Below are 18,524 nucleotides of genomic sequence, written 5' to 3' on the forward strand. Positions count from 1 at the left end.
TGAACACATCATTTCAGTCTGCAGACTCAAGGCTCTGTTCCTCCACCTCTTCTTTTCCCTGCTTGTTTATTGCCCTTTGTTAAAAGCTTTAGTTCCCAAGTAGTCCAGTGTGTGCAGTCTTGTTCCTCAGCTTCAAGCACACCTACAGGTTCTCTGGCCAGCAGTTGCACATGAACAGAGGATTTGTCCTGTGGCTGGGTCCCCCAGAGCAGACTGAAGTAGTGTGTCTGCCCCCACTATGGCCAGCCATTCCTTTTGGAGGCCTCATGCCTTCCTTTGTTTCAGCCCATGTGCTGTGCCCCCACCCTGCTATGACTAACTGGAGTTACAGGGGAGAGGAGGGCTGACTGATAATGTCCCTTACCCCTTAAGGTCTACAGGGAGCTGAGGGGTACCTGCAACACACAGGAAAAGGCATGGTATGTAACAGATTCTAGCCCTCTAACTCAGGGGCAAGTAAATAAATCAGGTTCTTGTCCTCTCTTGTCCTTTTCAACTGTACAGATGAAATTACCTCATTTTGTTCCCTTTAAATATACTTAGGAAGTGCTTCTGGAGTGTGGGGACTTTGTTGTGGGTTTTTTGCTTTCTTTTATTTTTAAACAATGTTCTCTAGTGTTCTTTAAATCTACTGAACCCAAAGAAAACATCTACCTGTCTGTTTTGAAATGGAAGTGAGATTTCAATTGAATCCTGAATTGGGTTTTGCAGAATCTCAGTAAAGGGAAGTTTTTCTAGTGTTGTTATCCACCACCATTTCTCTTTATTTGGGCAGAAATCATGTATTTCAGATAATTAATTCCATAAAGGGCTTAGCAGCTTTTATACAAATTTCTATACAAAATAAATGTGTCATGCTGCTTCTTCAGCTGTGCAGTACTATGCATTTTCCTTTTCTAAATAGCAACCACTCCAAAAGGGAAGGAAGGAGTTCTTTTGTAGTCATGTCCCTCTGACCTCTCTCTCTCTGTTCTTCCAAACAAGATTTTTTGCAGCAGAAGAGCTGAAAAGTGGGATCTTGTGCATTTCTGCCATTGCACGTTTACTTAAACTTTGGATGTAAGCTGCTGGAGTGAGGTCAGCAGCTGAGAGCACGATCTTGCACAGCTCAGATTGGCTGTACATGCAGTTTCATCAGATAGGACCTCTGAAGTGACATCCACTCTCAGGAAAAAAAGTTTGCACCCTGTGCTGGAGGCTCCAGCTGATGCTATATAAAAGCAGGCTGTAATTCAGAGTGACATTCATACTTGTGCTGGCTCAGCTCACGCTTGTCTTTCTTGACAAAGCATTGCCTCTGATTCTCAGGGCATTATGCACACAAATTTTCTCTTTAGTGGCCTGTAACTTGAGAATCATCTTTCCCTTCTATTCAGGAAGAAAGCAATACCAAGCACAGAAATCAATCAGGTTTTATGGACAAATGTAGACACATGATTTTGTCACTGAATTTTGTCAGAGACAAAAATTATCTGGATATGTCACTGTGTGTTGGGGAAGGTGGAGCCTGGATTTTGTGGAAAGAAGACGACTGGTTTCCAAGGTGGTAGAAAAAATCTACACTGAATCCAACCTCAGTATCTTAAAAAAAATGGTGTTTGTGTGTATCACCAAACAGAGCAGAATCTGACCCACAAAACCAGAAAAATATAAGGATAAGGAGGTTGATTAATTTAAAAATAAGTGAAACCAAGGTCCTGGAGGAAAAAGAAAAGCAAACTTTTGAGCTGAGAGATGACTTAAAAATGTAACATACATGTCAAGTTGTGTGGAAACTCCCATTGCTTTACAGTATATGATCCTGGAAGAGAGAATGTAGACCTTTATCCAGATGATTTCAGTGAATAGCAGGTTGTTGATGCACTGTGATCAGCAAATCAAAGTGTAAGACAGAATGATTCAAAACCCTAAAGGATTTGCCAAAAGAATGGATAATATCCCCATTTTAGAAAGTGCCTCATCTCTCTGTGTTTTTTTGTCCAACTCATTCTTTTCACAGTGAAAAGTCCAAGCCTGAGGAATGCAGTAGATGGATTAATAGAATTACATATGAGTGTCTTCTCTAGAATGCAGATGTCTATATCATTTTGAATTTCCTGCAAGTGTGTGTATTTCATGTTGTACCACACCATTAACCCATCTTGGCCCTGGTTAGAGGGTACTGCATTGGTGGGAAGGCACGTAGAACCTTCAGAAAATGTGATGAAGACAGGAACTGTCTGGATCCTCACGTTTCAGGCAGGAAGAGAATGTTCCTGCTTGCACTTGTAACATTTTCCTGTGTGTTTCTTCAAAGCTAAGGATAGAAACAACCCCCTCAAGGAGCTGTATGAAATGAGAATGCTAATCATGTTGCTGTTGAAAAAAGCAAATCAACAGAGAGTAAAGGAAAGAGAGAAGTTGCTTTTTGTAAAATCTGAAAAAGGCTTTGGTTTTGGTGGCTTAAGCAGAAAATAATTATTTAATTAACTTGCTGAAATAAGTGCAGGGTATCTACTGTCCTTTCTCTGCTGCTTCCAGTGAATTTGAGGTTGCAGCATTGACATTCACATTATAAGGATTGCTTTTTTTTCCATAGAAGAGAGACAAATTTGGAGCAAATCAAAGGTATTTATGATCTCATAAAATATCTCAAGTCTGCTGTGGAAACAGATGAAGAATCTGAAATCATCTCCCTTTCTTGTGTGCCACTTCATGAAACAATTTAGGCCTGGCTTCATATGTGTGCCCTAGCTCCTCACCTAGCTGTGTGTGCATCTGAGGATCATGCTGTAAAGCAGGGCCAAACCATATACTTGACCACTTACAAATCCTTCCTAAAATATCTCCTGGCCACTGTTCCAGCAGCAACAGGAAAAGACCAAAGCAGAGGAGAATGGAACAGTGTAAGTATTTTGCATTACAAGCACGCTCTGGACCGGAGACCAACTTTGTTTGACATGGACATACTGGAGTCCACTAACATGATTCAGGGATTGGCACGTCTGACACACCAGGAGCTGGGATTTCTTAGCTTTGAGAAGAGGCTTCAGAATGTAGTTGATGTGTGTAAATGTGTATCAATATGTATAAATATGAGTTGGAAGGGAATAAAAAAGTGGAGCCAGACTCTTCTCAGTGGGACCTGGTGAAAGGAAAGGAGGGAACAGGTGCCAACTGAGAAGCATGAAATTACATTTAAATGTGAGAAAAACCCAATTTTTACTATTCATGTGTTAAACACTGGAACAGGTTGCCCAGGGAGCTTGTGGACTCTTTGTCTTTGGAGATGTTCAAAACCCTGCCTGGCACAGCCCGAGCAACCTGCTCTAGCTGACCCTGTTCTGACTGGAAAGACTGGACCTCCAGAGGTCCACTGCAACTGAAACAATTCTCCTGTGAATCTATAAGACCCATTCAGGTACCTTAAAGAAAACCCTAATCAACTCTAAATTTACCTATTCAGTAGCGTACAGGAGCAGAGCACTTCATACATTTCTGAACTATGACCCTTCTACACAGGTAGCTTGACTCAGATGAAACATTTCCTCGTGTCTCAGAGGTTTAAACAGACGATGAGAGATAAACATGTAACAATATCTCAGAATCTGCCCCTGAGCCCATCTTCAGTGTACTCCTCCTTTGCCAGTCTTCTGTGTAACACCTTGACCTTGTTAGGAGTGAGGGGCTTCACTGCTAGGTCCAAGAGGTATCTGCACCAGGTCTGGGCAGGGCATGGGTGCTGCTTCTCACTGAGGTTTGTGTACATCCCTAGCTTATTTCTCTTAGCAGTCTCCTTTCTGTGGGGTACTCCAACAAGTCCTGCTGCTCTAAACCATGAAATGAGCATTGAGAAATCCTCTAAACCTTCTTGAGCAGCTGCTGGGGCAACATGGTAGGAAAAGAAATAGATTTAGCACAGTTTCTTTGTTGCTTTTAAAGATGTCTAGTTAAAGACCTTTGGTAAAGGTCTCTTTCCCTTGCTGATGTTTTCCCCTGAGTTTCCGTAGCCTTTCAGGCAGGGCAGTATCTCCCCCACATGGCACAGGTAAAACCTTGCTCCTTGGATCGAGTCTCGCCCCTGCTCAGATGGGTATCCTGCTTAAGCTCCAGCCTGTTGTCTTTTGTCACGTTTCACCCACCTCTGAGCAGGGTGAAATGTGACAAAATGAGCAAGCCCATGAGCCGTGGAGAGCCCTCAGCAGGCAGTGAGACTGAGGCAGGCTTTCAGCAGGGTGTCAGATGCTTTTCAGGGCAGAGACAGTCCCTGGAATGCAGCAGAGTACTCAGGCCTTGGGCAAGTTCAGACACATGTTGATGCATAATACAAGATGGAGCCTATCAGTTGATATCAGACTCTTCCAGTCAGTCACAGGGTTGGCTAGGCAGGTATGCCATGCAAAACAGGAGGTAATGTAACTACCAAATCAGAGTGGTATGGAAAGGTTTCTTGTCATTCCTGGCTGACTGTTTCATTGTGAAGTCATTCTGTGGGTTATGGGTGTTTGAGTAGGGGGCAAGCACCACAAATAAAACTGTGGCATTCTTTTGGGAAAAGGGAGGGAAGGCAAAGTGGAGGGAAAAAATAAAGGATGTCATTACAGAAGCCACAATAAGGCAAAACATACATTCTCTAATAAGAATAACTTCAGTTTCTTCTGCATTTGTTCCATTTATTGCCTGGGTCATACCTGAGCAGTTCAAAGTGTAGGACTGGAATCTAGGAGGTCTAGATTTTCTTCATACATTTCCAGTTGCTAGCTTGTTGTATGTCCTGAAAACTTAAATATTTTTAAAGGGTAAAAAAACCCAAAGGTAAAATGAAATAGGAGCAACATTTACATGTAGAAAAAAATGACTTGTGCTAACACAGGATTCCTGTTTCCTTCCCACCTGCCCGGAGCAAGTGGTGCCAGGAATTTGGTGCCCTAGGCAGGCTTCAGGCAAAGCAGGCCCTTCTCCCTGGGCGGCAGGCGGCCCTTCCTCATGGCAGTCCTCTGGTGACCAGGGGCAAAGGGCGCCGCGGCTGCAGGCTTTGGGTGGAGGAACAGACCGAGCCGTCCCCAAAGCGAGGCATTAGAGTCCTGGGAATACACTCAGTCTTAGAGGAAACCCAAGGACACCGTAGTCTGGGATGGGTAGCTCCAAGGGACCGATCTTTCTCTTGGAGGAGAAGGTGACAGCATAGGACAGGCGAAGAGCTTGGCTGGGGGGAGGAGAGCTGCAGAGCCTTGGAAGAGCTGCGGGGCTCATGGGCCGGGCACCGGGAGCAAGGAGGGCGGCGATGGGGAAAGCAGCGGCAGGAGATGTGAAGGAGCGTGTGTACGCCCGAGGTGCGGAGGAGGCTGAACTACGGGGAGAGGTTCAAGCGTCAAATGAGGCCTCGGGGCTGAGTAGCGGGTCCCACACAGCCCCACCAGGTGCGGCTGCAGCAGGACCCGGCTCCGAGGAATTCGCTGCCGGAGCCTCAGGTACCGTGAGGGCGGCCGCTGCCAGGGCAGGCGAGCCTCGCCCGGGGGCGGTGGCTCCGGCGGGGGAGGGACGGACTGCGGGGCGGTGCCGGGCACAGGAAGCGGAAAGCGGCAGCAGCGACGGCGGCCGCCGCCGGGGAAGGTGGCGGGGAGCGGCGCGGCGGCGGAGGGTCGGGTCGGTGCCGGCAGCAGCATGGGACGGCCGCGGGAGGGAGGTGAGTCCGTCCATCCGCCCGTCTGTCTGTGCGGGGCCGGCCGCGGTGCGGGGGGGGCGATGCCGCTGCCCCCACCACGCCCTCCCGCCGCCGGGACCCCGGTGCTGGGGCGGCGGGAGCGGCGGTGTGGCAGCCTCCGGCTCCCGCGCCCGGCCGCAGGGTCCCTGCCCGGCCCGGCGGTGCTGCTGAGGGCCCCGGCGGTGCCCGCTGCGGGGCCAGCCCGCCGCGTCCCGCTGCGCTGCCCTGCCCGGCGCTTTCCGCGCTGCGCGCTCGTTCCCGTGCCTGGGCGATGGTGGAAGGCGGGCGGGGGCCTCCCTCCTGCCGGCCAGGGCTCAGGCTGCCCGCCGCGAGGCTGCGGGGGCGGCGGGTCCGCGGTCTCGGCATCCCGGGAGAAGGCGCCCGGTGCCGGCGAGGGCCGTGGGCGCAGCAGCGCTTTGCTGCCGAGCCTCGCCCTGCAAGGAGCCGTGCGCTGTGGGTGCGAGAGGCTCCGCGCTGCTGTGAATGCTCTGCCGGTGGTGCCTTGCCTGCCCACGGCATGTGGAACAAACTGCTCTGTGTTTGGGCTCATCCCGCTGGGCAGCGCGGGAGGGGGAGCAGGAGTGATGGGAACGAGAGCTGCTGCGGAATAACACAGGGGGTTTGGTTTTTTATTCAGAAGGTTGTCAAGGTGGTGAACTGACTCTCTTATGCCGAGGGTTGAACTCTTTGAATTGCAGAGTTGGTGAAAGCATAAGTGACTTGATGGCAGGGTTTTCGATCTGAGGAGGCAGCTGGGCGATTCTGTGGCTCTTTGGAGCAGTGGGATTTTTTTGACCCCGAGTTCGTCAGTAATGAACTGCCCACAAGATCTATAAAGAGTTAAGAAATGGAGTCACGCTGGCTGGAAGTGCAAATTAGGATGTTATGAAGTATGTTCTGTGATATCATTGCCTGTGAGCTCAGCCTGACTTCAAGGAGGAGAGTTGTGGAGAAGGGAGCTTCAGCAGTGCTTTGCCACCTTTGAAAAGCTTCGTTCTGACCATGCTTGGCTCTTTTCCCCCACTGGGGTTTGGCTGTTTAGCTGGCCACAGCTACGAGGCCAGTGTTGGCTCAGTGATCACTACAGTTGTTAATTTTGAAAAATAAATGTGAATGGAGTCTTGTAGAAAACCTCCTTTAAAAATGTTCCCTATAGCTGAAATTTTGGAACAATCCCAGGCTGTACTGGAACCAGCCAGGCAAATATCTAACTGCTCCCAGCCACTGACCAGCAGCTCCCAGTGGTTGCTTCTGGCCTTTTGGTTTTGGTTAGCAGTGGCAGTTGTTCCTGGTGGCTGTTGTCTTATGGATATGTGCACCTGGAGAGGGCTTCCTGTCATTGTGAGACTGGGATACAGTGCTAGGACAATACAGTACTAGGACAACACTACCACAACGCTGCAGTTGTACTAGCAGAACTGCGTGTTGTGTTGCTGTAGCCTGCCTTGCTTACACCCCCACCTCTTGCAACCAAAGCAAGGGATGGTGTCAGAAATGTGACTTTGCTGCTGCAGGGCTTGTGCTGCTGTGTGGGGAGCTGGGAGGCAGACCTGAGTGGAGATATGTGATGTCCAATTCTGCCGGTGGGAAATAGTGAGCTCCTGTTTCTCCATGTCTGGTACCGTTGCTTGGAAGAAGAAAATGAACCCATGTAAAAACAATCTTAGTACTTCCTCATTAGCCTGTATGTCAGGATTTTCTGACTTGGGTCAAATTAAAAATCAATGGTTATTTCCTCTGGGGTCAACACCTTTGCCCTCTCTCCTTGCAAGGGCAGAATGGCATTGGACTTGTACAGATTTGAGCATGAGGGAGATATAGAGAGACTCCATTCTGTGGAGTCCCACTGTGCTGTGTCCTGGGAATTTTCTCAGGGTCTGTAGACTTCTTTTTTGTTCTAAATTTAAATAGAAAATGCTGGCAGATATGAAGTGTGTTAAAGAAGGGAATGCTCTTTCAGTAGAGAAACCTTTTCCAGTTCATACTTTTAATGCTAACTCAGGATCTAAGTGCTATGGCTAAAAGCAAGTACTGAAAATGAGGTATAGGTACTGCCTGTTGGGATAGGCAGAGTCAGTGTTGTCTTGTAAGACACTTTTCCCTGTTTTGTTTTAAATGTCAGTATGGAAAACTGAATTCCTGTGCACAGTCCCAGGTGCCCTGGTGTCCTTAGTTGAGGCCACACTGCCTTGTGCCCCACTGCATGGCTCTGGGGTTAAGGGGAGCACTGGAAGATCTGGCAGCATGGAACAGACCCATGAGTGAGGAAGCACAAGCTTTCACCAGTCTGACAGGATGGCACTGAGGTGTACTTTGCATGATTGAGTCTCAAATGCTCATCGTGCTTCAGAAGCCTGGATAGCCCAGATGTGCCTCTTGGAGTGGGCAGAGGACATCCTCCAGGGAAGTGCTTCACAGATGGGCCCCATGTAGAGAACTTCCAGCTGTGTAACAGGGAGACAAGAGGCTGAGGGTCACTGCTTGGAAACTCTGTGCTCACTTGAATGGTGGTTTTGCCTGGGTATTTCTCTTGTCAGTTGCTGTGTTTTCAGACCTGTGTTGCTGCATGTTCTGATTAAACAGTGGATTGCTTCAATGAACCAAGTGGCTTTTCCTTCTGAAATACCCATGTCATGGACTAATGGTTTTCAGCTTTGGGGCTGGAAATTCCAGGGGATCTGTGAAATCATTCTGAGGAGCCTCTGAGAAGCAAAAGAAAAGAGAACCTATTGCTAAAGGGCTTGAATTTGTTGATTACTAAACGGAGTTTTTTAGAATGAGGGGCTTGCAAATCAAGAGCCTCCACCATACAGTAAAAGCCATGGTTTAGTTAGTTATATAAAATATATACGGCCAAAATTGACCTTATTTAATGACATGCAAAACTAAATACAAATATTTTAGAAAAACCTTGTTTCCCAAAGCTCACTGCCCGTTAAATCTGGAAGTCTTGGCTCTGCGAGTAGATGAACATGGATGAACTTATGTGCTTCCAGATCAAGTTGCTGGACTGGGGCCTGCTCAGGAAATTCAAAAGCAAGAGGTTCCTGTGGCATTGCTCATAGGTCTTACTATGTCTGCAGTTGAAGTTACGCAACTTGTCGTTTTCCTGAAGTGAATAATGGGAATGTGCTGCAGCAGTGCTGTGCAGCCGGGCCAATGCTGGAGTTGGAAAAGCTTCCTCACTGCTTAGCCGTCTTAATTGTTTTTACTTTTGAACCCTCAGCGCTTGAGGTTCGGTGTGTTTGATTTGCAAAGCTCTTCGTTTCACTAAGTGAAGGGAAAAAAAGATTTCTCAGTGCAATAGCTCGTGGGCATCCATTACCCCGCAGACAGCTGGTGCTGTTTAACAAGTGAGGCTGGCGGCGTTTTGAGCTGCATTCTGCGCACATCCTCACGGACACTTGTGGCTGCTTTGCGCTCCAGATGGCACTTCCAAATACACACAACTTCATGAACTGACTGGTAAACCAACTCTAATTGATTGCAAGTTTTAAACAGAGCAAGATTCAAACTGTGCAAAGATTTCAAAGATGAGCTGCTCTGGAGTTATTTGCCTCAACTTCACAGGGGAAAATCCATTGGGAAAGCATGGGATGTAAAGGGAGCTGTTGTTTGCGTTTGCCCTCTTTGATTTAAAGATGTAACTCGCTCTTTTAAATTTCTCTTGGGCTGGGAGCCAAACTGCTCTCCCTTGAAGACGATCACAAAGCAAACTTCATTGGAAATAGGATTGGGCTTCCAGTGTGGAAAACAGCAATTCAAAAGAACTCTTTTTGAGATTTATGAGCGTATGAAAAGAGGGAGTTACAATGAGTTGTGTAGCTGCGTAGAAACTGTAATTACAGTGATCTCTGGGGTATTCAGGGGTAGCTACATTTCTTCACTGTCATGCGGGGTGTGGCAGTCCTCCTTGCCAGCACAGGGTCCCAAAATTTACTTCGTGTGCCCTTACCATTGTTTTCCATCTAGTACTTGGCTTCTTTCTGTCATCATTGAATAGGGGAAAGGCAGAGTGAGAGTGCTGGCCCTACTGGGAGCAAAGTTCTGGGTGTACAGTTTATACAACTGTCGTGGTGGAGCAGAGGAGGCATTCCCACCTCCCCTCTAGCTGTTCGCTTGTGCTGCTATTCACCCTGATGTTGGTTTTGATGTTTTGAGCTGTGCTGTGAACTAGGTCACAGAAAGGATCCAAGACAAAAGCGTGGCAGGGGGGCAAAAAGGGATTTTTTGTTTTGTTTTCCAGCAGTGCTGTTTGCTTGCTGAGAATTGTGTTGACACAACCGAGAGTGGTGAACCGTGGTGCGGAGGTGGAAGCTACTTACACCAGCTTTCTTGTCAACGCTGAAATACAGTGCAACTGTACCCTCAGGCCAACAGGGCTTTGTTTCATGCAGGGCCAGAAGCTCTGCAAACAGACCATGCCTTCAGCAGAGTCCTGCAAGATGTAATGATCATTTGTGAAGCCATTTCAATTGGCTGTGTTGTACTCTGAATTCAGGCTCTTTTGTGAAGGGATGAGGCCCCAGATGATGGGGCTGCTGCTTTAAGCAGAACACTTGTCCTTGCCCAGAGGGGTAGGGTAGGAATCATCATTAGCAGTGATTTAGTAGTGGAGGTGCGTGCAGACTGTGCTCAGTTTGGATATGATTGTGTTATGAAGGACACGGGGACAGCTTGTCTTCTCTAGGTCTCCTCAGGCTCTGGTAGTGGCCACTCTTGGGTTGATGGCTAGTCCAGTGTTGACTTCAGTCTATGCTATTGGAAGAACTCCAACCCAGAGGTGTAGTTTAGCTTGTTAACTGTATTTTGGTCCCTTCCTTACCTCCTCCACAGTAGTTTCAGAAGCTTTTGTGGTGTCAGGCTGCCCTGCCTTCCTGCTGTGAGGCAGACCAGGAGGTGGGTAAGTGGCTTGGCATGGCTATGGGGAGTGCGTGTTTGGGCTGTGCCCCTCCCTCCTTGGCTGGGAGTGGTGTCTATCTAGCAATCCAGGCTACCCTCTGTTGGACAGGTCTAGGAAGCCTTCTTGACAATCATTCTCAGTTGGGCACCAGGCAAAGCCAGTGGTCTTCTGCTTTTTGCAGCTGAGGTCAGGCAGATGTACTTTGTTCTTGGCTGGCCTGTGAGTGCCTTGACAGGAAGATTATTTAGCCACTGGTGTGTCCTGCAGTTGGGGCAAGGAGGAGGTGCAGAGTCCCTGAGTTCATCCTAGAGTCCTTTAGGTTGGGAAATACCTCTGAGATTACTGCTTTTGACGGTGATCCAGGAGACTTGATGGTTTTTGGGGGCCGCCTTGTTGACTTTTCACAGAGCTGTGTCAAAACCGTTGCTCTTGCTTACACAGAAAGGGAAAGTTGGCATGATCCAGCCTGCCCTGATGTTCCTGTGTTGGTCTTTTCTGCCTGGTGCCCAAACACTGCTTTGCTTCACTCACCATCAAATGGGCATTGCTTGTTATGGTACCTGCCCAGGCAGCCTGTGCATTTCCACAGCAGCCTCTGCCTGCAGAAATGTTCCCAGAGGCCTGCAGAGAAGTATGGTCCTGTGCTGATGGGGTGAGAGGGGCCTAAATAGGAGCTCTATTCCCAGTCCCTGCCTCAGCTCTGGTTCTTTTACCTGGGATATGGGGGAAAATTCTTCTATGTGGTTAGAGGAAAAGGGTGAGAGTTTATACTTTCCTAGAGGGCTAGAAAAATACGTAACCTTTACTGATATATGCCAGCAGCTCTTCTTGCCTTTCCTTTTCCTATAATGCAGTGATATGTATCTGTAAAGGTAATGGCTGTTCTCAAAGGGATTCCAGTAACATCACAGTGGTTCAGGACTACAATAACTTGTCACCTTTTGTTCAACTGAGGGTGTTTCTGGTCCGTGGTGCCTAATGACTGTAAAGTCCTGTGTAGCCATCTCCTCATCGTGCTTTTTGAACGTAGGGGGTCGTGGCCTCATCTCCATTTATCAGAGGAAGACAGACAGAGAAAGGATTTTTCTGTGTTGCCTAGCAGGACAGTAGAGGTAAAAATCAGCTTTAATGAGCCTATTGCTGGAGCAGTAAGGTACAGGCTGTGTGCAAATCCAGGGAGTTAACGAGTGTTAACATCACATCCTGGGCTGGGGGATTTTTTTTCTTGTTACAGTAATGATGCCATTTTCCAAACTGTGCTGTGCCTTGGCTTTGTTTAACTGTATTTAAATCCATCCTCATTCCTTTCCTCCTGAAACCGGGCCTTATGGTCCCATCCTTAATTTGTCCTTTTCGTATTCTCTGAGTTACAATGTGCTCTTAGAGCTTGGGAATCCTGTACACAGGAGGTCCCCCTGCCCTTCTGCTTTCCAGGAGCCCTGGAAAGCCCAAGTGTTTTGCAAATACCTGCAGCTCTGGATGCAGTGGGGGTGCTGCTTTACTGTGTTGCAGATTGCACCTCCAGCCAAGGAACCCTGTGGGGAAGAGGCTTGGTTCTTTGGCAGCGCTTGCTTGTGGCAGAGCTCTGCTCTGCTGCGAGCCTCTGTGGAGGTGTTAGTGGAGGAATCTTACGGCTCGCAAGAATAGTTGGCCAAAGCAGGATTTCTGTTGTTGTCCCTCTGTCTTTGGGGAAGGAGAGGGATGAAAGCAGTGGTTGCCTTTTTTTATTGCTAACCGCTTCAAAAACTGCTGTGAGCAGAAAATTACAGAGGAATCTAATTTAAAGTGCTCTTTTGCCCACTCTGAAAGCATGGCATGGCTTCAGTGCTGTGTTGGCTGGAGGCAGCATTTGCCTGGGCAGAAGGCGTGTGAGAGTGCTCCTGTGTGCCACAGGAGTGCTGGGCTGTGCCAAGGTTCCTCTGGCCATAGCTGCAACCCTTCCCTCTTCCCTATTTGCATGTGTTTCCCCAAACCGGCGATCAGCTCCTTAACGCCCCTCCTTTCCATGTCTCTTCTCACCTAAGGCAGGATGTGGATTTGGAAAGTGGGATGATGTCTACCCTTCCTTCCCACAGGGCTGGGGGTTTTGACATGTTGCTGTTGGGAATTGTTCTAATGTTGCCCTGCTCCAAAAAGCATGACCCTCTTCTGCCCTTTAAAGATGTGATTTCAGCTACTGTTTCAAGTGGAAGTACATTGTAAAAGTGTGGCCCATATAAGCTAGATGTGATCTCTAATCGACTCTCCCCAGTGTTATTAGTATGTGTATATATAGAGATGATTTTTAATAAAATGGAATTCTTCAAGGCCCGAATTAGCTTCTGGAGACAAAGGTTACAAAGAGAGGGAGGTGTTCACAGTGCCATTGATTGTACAGTAACTAATGCCTGTATAATGGGCACACCTTGCAGTTAAGAAAACAAAGCAGGCTCAGACATGGTGGGCTGATTCTCTCCAGCATTTCTCCTAGGGAAGTTGCCCTCACCCCCACCCCTTCCCCCTGTAAATAGTCTGTAATGCTGCTGTTCTGAAGGGGGGATTTGGCCTGTGTCACGCAGGACAAGAGATGTGGTGTCGAAGCCAAGCCCGGCCATTTTTCTGTGGGTGAATTTTGGTATGTAAGGCTGCTGTGCCTTCTCCAAGTCACTGTCCCTACCAGGTGACCTAGACTGTCTCTTCCAGCTTTTTAGATGAATGGGCTAAACTCTGCAAAACAGATGCACTGAATTCATTTAAAGCTCTTCAAATGCATATATTTCACTAGATCAGAAAGAGAGGCTGAGCAGGACAGGCTTGATGAGTGTGATATGTGGCCAGACTGAGGGAATTCCTGCTGCAGGGATGATGTCTTGCTTTGCTTAGAGTGCACTTCCATGCCTGTTTCTCGTTTCTTAGGTCAATCGTGAGAAGCCAAGCACCCTCCCTCCCCTCCCCTCTGATCAGATTCCTTTTAAGTGAAGCTCACTCAGTCTCTGAGGACCAGATCTCACCGATGACTGGGAAGCAAAGAGTACCCAGGAAAGCACTTTTACCACGGACTCCACCTCAGGAGCACCAGGAACTCATCTTCTGAATAAAATCTGTGCCCCTTCCGTGCACACCCGATGTCTGCTGCGATGGATACAGAATCAACATATTCGGGATACTCCCACTACTCAGGTCACTCCAAAAAAGCTCACAGACAAGGGTAAGGAAATCTTTGTTTTTAATTACTTACTGCCCTAAGTTAGGATATGTCCTATGGGGAAAAAAAACTGTAAGCCAGGGTAAAATTGGTGAACCCAGATGTCTGGAGAAGATAGATGTGGAAAGTCCTCGTGGGGAACAAACACAGTGAGGAGACTTGAAGCTGCTAATTCATTGATATTCAACCTGTTGGGTGCATGCTGGGGTTATGTGTGGCCAAAAAGATTGGGATAGTGCCAGCAGAAAGAAAAGATTACCTAACTCCCCTCTTAAAGGTGAGGGATGAGTACAGTATCTGAGGAGAAGACATGTTAGACTTCCTAAACTGATAATTGCTAGTTGTCTTCTGATGCCATTTCTTTATTCTGTAATAATAAGGTTTCCTGCCTCTCCCCACCCTCCTCCAGCCTACTCTGTTAATGGTGTGTTGAGGTTTTTTTAAATAGAATTTGAGTGGTACTTGAGTCGGCAACAAGTCCTTTATCAGCGTTGATTGGATTAGAAGTCAGGCTTTTCTGAACTTGAATAGCAAGTCCTTTCTGTTGTGGTAGTTCAACAGCCTGAAAACCCATCTGCTCTGAAACTTTTGGAAGCGTTTTCTTTTCTTTTTTTTCCCCTACACTATACTTAGTTTTACATGTAAAATATGTGCCACTTACTGTTTGCAACTTATTACTGAGCTGGTCCAAAATAATTTTGCAATTCAGAAGCAATTACCCTGTGTGGTTGGAAGAAGAATTCTTCCATGAAGTCTCTTTGCTCACAGTCCAGTTACTGAGTAAAACATGTCTTGTTTGCCTTTTTTCCCTTCTTTAGCATCCAACCCCCAATACAGATTGCCCTTTTAAACTTAGAATGCTATGTGGAAAGATGCCTTCAGAGTTCCAAAAACAACATAAAAATCCCAGAGCCCTTAAACTGGAAAAAGTGTCATTCCCCTGAAACCTTTGGGCTTTGGTAATTGCAAGAGAGAGGCAGAGCTGGGATCCTCATGTGTTAAGCCAGTCCCTGAGCACAGTAAGGGTTTCCAGTGCAAAGGCTGCTTTCCTGTCCATGTGGGAACGGGGAGGAAAGCATTGGTGGGCAGATTGGTGGGGCTTAATTCATCTTGAGATTTTCTCAGATGAGAAGCTGTGAGGTCTGCAAGGGTGCTCTGGAAATAAAGACTGGCCTTGTACCCTTGATGTTCTTGCTTTCTTTGTGAGAGGTTAACTTGAGGTTATTAACCAGTGGAAATAAACTTCACCAATTGTCCTACAGTGTTAAGGTCACAGATGACAAGACTCTGCTTTGCAGGAACTAAAGCTCTATTGATTAATTCCTTGTGTTAACTGGGCATGTCCCTGCAAGACACTTTCTTGTAGGTGGAGAACTGTGTAGACCAGTAAATTCCAAATGGAATTGCCAGTTGTTTGGAGCATGCAGGCTTTCCTTTCAAGCACAACACTGATGGAAGATGTTTTAAGGTGGTGGGCATGGATCCCTGTCCTCCCCTCTGCTGTCACTGAGGGGGTGGTCTGTCCCAGCCCCTAGGCTGTCAGCTTCTTTGGGCAAAGTCCCTTTCCACCTCCTCCAGAGCTTGTATTGTCGCAGCCTGAGTCTGTGTTGATCGAGAGAAGGACAAGCTTGTCCAATCTAATGCTTGGGGCACCTGTTGCAAGTAGAGGTGCAGCGCCTTTCGGGCCCTGCTCCATGGAGTAACTGGTAACATTGTTCTCCTCCTCCTCTGTTTGAAAAAGGAGCCGGGACAGACACAAATCTCCCCGAAGCAAAGACGGCAGTCGGTCAGAGAAGTCCGTCACTATCCAGACGCCTCCTGCGGAGCCGCTGCTCGGGAATGACGCCTCCCGGGCAGAGGAGGGCCAGGTAAGGAGGGCTGCGAACAAACCTGCAGGGTGTGTGGTGGGACAGGGCCGGGGGCTCGCTGCCGCATGAGAAGGAAGAGTTGAGAATTCTTTCTTTCTTAGGAGAAGAAGGAATTGCTTGCAAGCTGTTTAGTAAAGAGTCATGGCTTATGGGTGCCCTTTGCTCATGCATACAGCCAAGGTCTCAGTCTGTCTTGTTCTGAGGGTGCTGTTTCTGACAGCACCAGTGCTGATGTGACAACTTCTTGGGCGCTACTTTGACTCTCTCTCCAGAGTGTCATCGTCCAGGCTCTACACAAACATCTGTTTCCATCGTCTCACTGTGCATTATTCAGGTCAGCCCTTTCAGTTGTGTATGTATTTCAGTTTTTATCCAGGATTTGCTACAGGTAATCTTGTAAAGTGCATTACAACCAGGATTCCAACCGGGAAAGGAATCGAGATGTGAAACTAGTGTGAAATAGCTGTGAAGGAGGGTGGACTCAGAAAAGCTAGTACATTAACAATGGGTTTGGTAAAAACTAGAGTAATGCTGCATTTGGATTGTACCTAGGATGGATCCAGTGCTCTGCTCTAGCAGGTGATGTAAAGGTGCATATTCATTTTCAAGCAATGCCTGGCGCTGCAAGGCCTAGAATGCAGGATGCTTCAGTACCTCCTGGGCTGGATTTGGGGTTTGTTAATCCTTGGCTGTGGGGTTCCACTTCTGTCTTTACCAAAAAAAAAATCAGTATGCAGCTTCCAGCCAAACTGTGTAACAGTATTTGTGTACCTAGGGGTGTGCTCATTTCATGTCCTGTAATTTGGTATTTTGTAATCAGTTGCTTCTTTTCATGAGTCCCAGCTGTTTCTAAAGGCGCTGGTGAATTCCTAAGTACTTGTTTTCATGCAGCCCTCCTCAATTAAAACCAAAGCTAAATAAGTTGATGTGTGAGCCAGACCTTTCTCCTAGGGAGCAGAGTGACCTCAGTTAGATCCAAAAGCCATGTACCACTAAAGATTTAGCCTCGTATTTCCTCTCCTGTGAGGAGAGGCTGTGACAGGTGGGGTTGTTCAGCCTGGAGAAGAGAAGGCTCTGAGGTGACCTTATTTTGTGGCCTTTCAGTATCTGAAAGGAGCCTACAGGAGAGCCAGAGAGGGACTTTTTACAAGGGCATGCAGTGATAGGACAAGGGGGAATGGCTTTAAACTGAAAGGGGGTAGATGTAGATTGGATATTAGGAAGAAGTTATTTGCTGTGAGGGTGGTGAGGCACTGGAACAGATTGCACAGAGAGGTTGTGGCTGCCCCATCCCTGGAAATGTTCCAAGGCTGCATTAGATGGGGCTTTGAGCAACCTGGTCTAGTGGAAGATGACCCTGCCTGTGGCAGAAGGGTTGGAACTGGATGATCTTTAAAGTCCCTTTCAACCCAAAGCATTTTCTAGGTCTCTGGTTCCAAATAAATGTGCAATTTTTTGCATTAGGCTGTAGTCCACTCGTTCAAGTGGCAAGAGTTGTAAGGGCTAAACTGTGACTAGGGTTGCCTGTTGTCTTCTGGGATGTAGCCTTAAGCTGCCCTGGTGTTCCTGTCCCTTCTCTTTTCTGCACAATTTTGCAGCTCATCAAATGGAGGAAACTATGCAGAGCTACTTAATGCATAAACATAAAATAGTTGAAATGCTTGAATTGCAGAGGTGCTGTTAAAGAGTACAATGTGGCAGGAATGTGCTGCTTTTCAGGACATGCTACAATGCAGATCTCTTCCGGGGCCTCTGCTATGGTGAGAAGTGACTCAAACCCCCCTCATATTAATTCAAGATGCTGACTATTTGTGGTTGGTCTGTCTCAAAACCCTACTGCTCTAGGCATGGGAGGTATTCATGTCTTGGAGTGCTTTAGAAGTTAAATCCATGAAGTTGGGAGTTGTTCCAAGTAGTTCTGCTGCTTCAGTCTAGTCCTTTCCCAAAGACTCTTTCCTTTAGCACTTAAAAAGAAGTGAATAAAGGTTTAATATTATGCCTGTCTCTTTCAAATAAGTTGTTTTGGTCAGCGTGTGCAGTTGGAGAAGTCTGAGGGAAGTTGTAAATCCTATTAATGCCACGGGCTGCAGGAAGATATTCTTAGGAAGAAAAGCAAAAATGTGGTTCTGAATGAGTATTGTGGCTATAAAGGTGCCAGGTGCCAAGCAGCAGAGCCACATGCATTGCCACTCTTTGGCATGCATTTGTGGGAAGCATCAGGAGCCTCCATGTGCATGAGTCACCCCAGCAGCAGCTGTGAGTCAAATCCATACATGTCAGTGTAGCTCTTTGGCTGTGCCAGCAGCTGGAGGGAGCAATTGGAGGCATTGTAGCATGGGAAAACCAATGCAGACTTTGTCTGATGTTAGCTAGGGAAGAAATGAGACTTTCAGAGCACGTAATGTAATCTGAAACTTGCCAGCATGGTGACTGTATTTCAGGTAAGCCTCTTTGTGAGTAAGTGGCTTCTGACAATGGCCTGGATTGTAGTACCAGAGCTACTTGGCAGTCCAAGATCCTCTAAACTTAAAAGCCCCATACCTGAAAATATCCTCTGTGATCACCTGTCATGTGTTGGTTTAACTAAAGTTTTATTAGATTGCCAGCTACTGAGGGCAGTGCTACTCTAGAGGAGAATAAAAGACAGTGAAGTGGAGGAACTTGCTGGAGGTGTGGTGGTTGCTTCTATTACGGATGGAAAAATAATGTGTGAACATGTTTTTGATTGTGTAACAACAACAACTGGCTTGAAACGCTGAAATGAAAATTTCCCTTCCAGGTGCTTTTGTGGTGCACTTGCACTGCAGAATTTGTGGGCTGGAAGAATACTAGTCCTTGCCCTGGACATGGGAACTGGTGATTACTACAGTTTCCAAGACTTATGTC

The 18,524-nt window shown here is 47.3% G+C and overlaps 1 protein-coding gene across 2 annotated transcripts in view; it reads left to right on the forward strand.

Annotated features, from left to right (window-relative positions):
- The first annotated feature begins 5,568 nt into the window (after positions 1–5,568).
- VANGL1 (VANGL planar cell polarity protein 1) overlaps positions 5,569–18,524 on the forward strand; it is a 46,297-nt gene continuing 33,341 nt past the window's right edge. For both annotated transcript variants that reach the window (XM_064722411.1, XM_064722405.1), the window contains exons 1-3: positions 5,569–5,665; positions 13,482–13,773; positions 15,512–15,638. In XM_064722411.1, the coding sequence (XP_064578481.1) occupies positions 13,691–13,773; positions 15,512–15,638 (210 nt within the window). In that variant the 5' untranslated portion in view covers positions 5,569–5,665; positions 13,482–13,690. The remainder of the gene's footprint in view (positions 5,666–13,481; positions 13,774–15,511; positions 15,639–18,524) is intronic.

This window comes from Zonotrichia leucophrys, chromosome 1, assembly GCF_028769735.1.
Source record: "Zonotrichia leucophrys gambelii isolate GWCS_2022_RI chromosome 1, RI_Zleu_2.0, whole genome shotgun sequence".
Lineage (NCBI taxonomy): Eukaryota > Metazoa > Chordata > Aves > Passeriformes > Passerellidae > Zonotrichia > Zonotrichia leucophrys.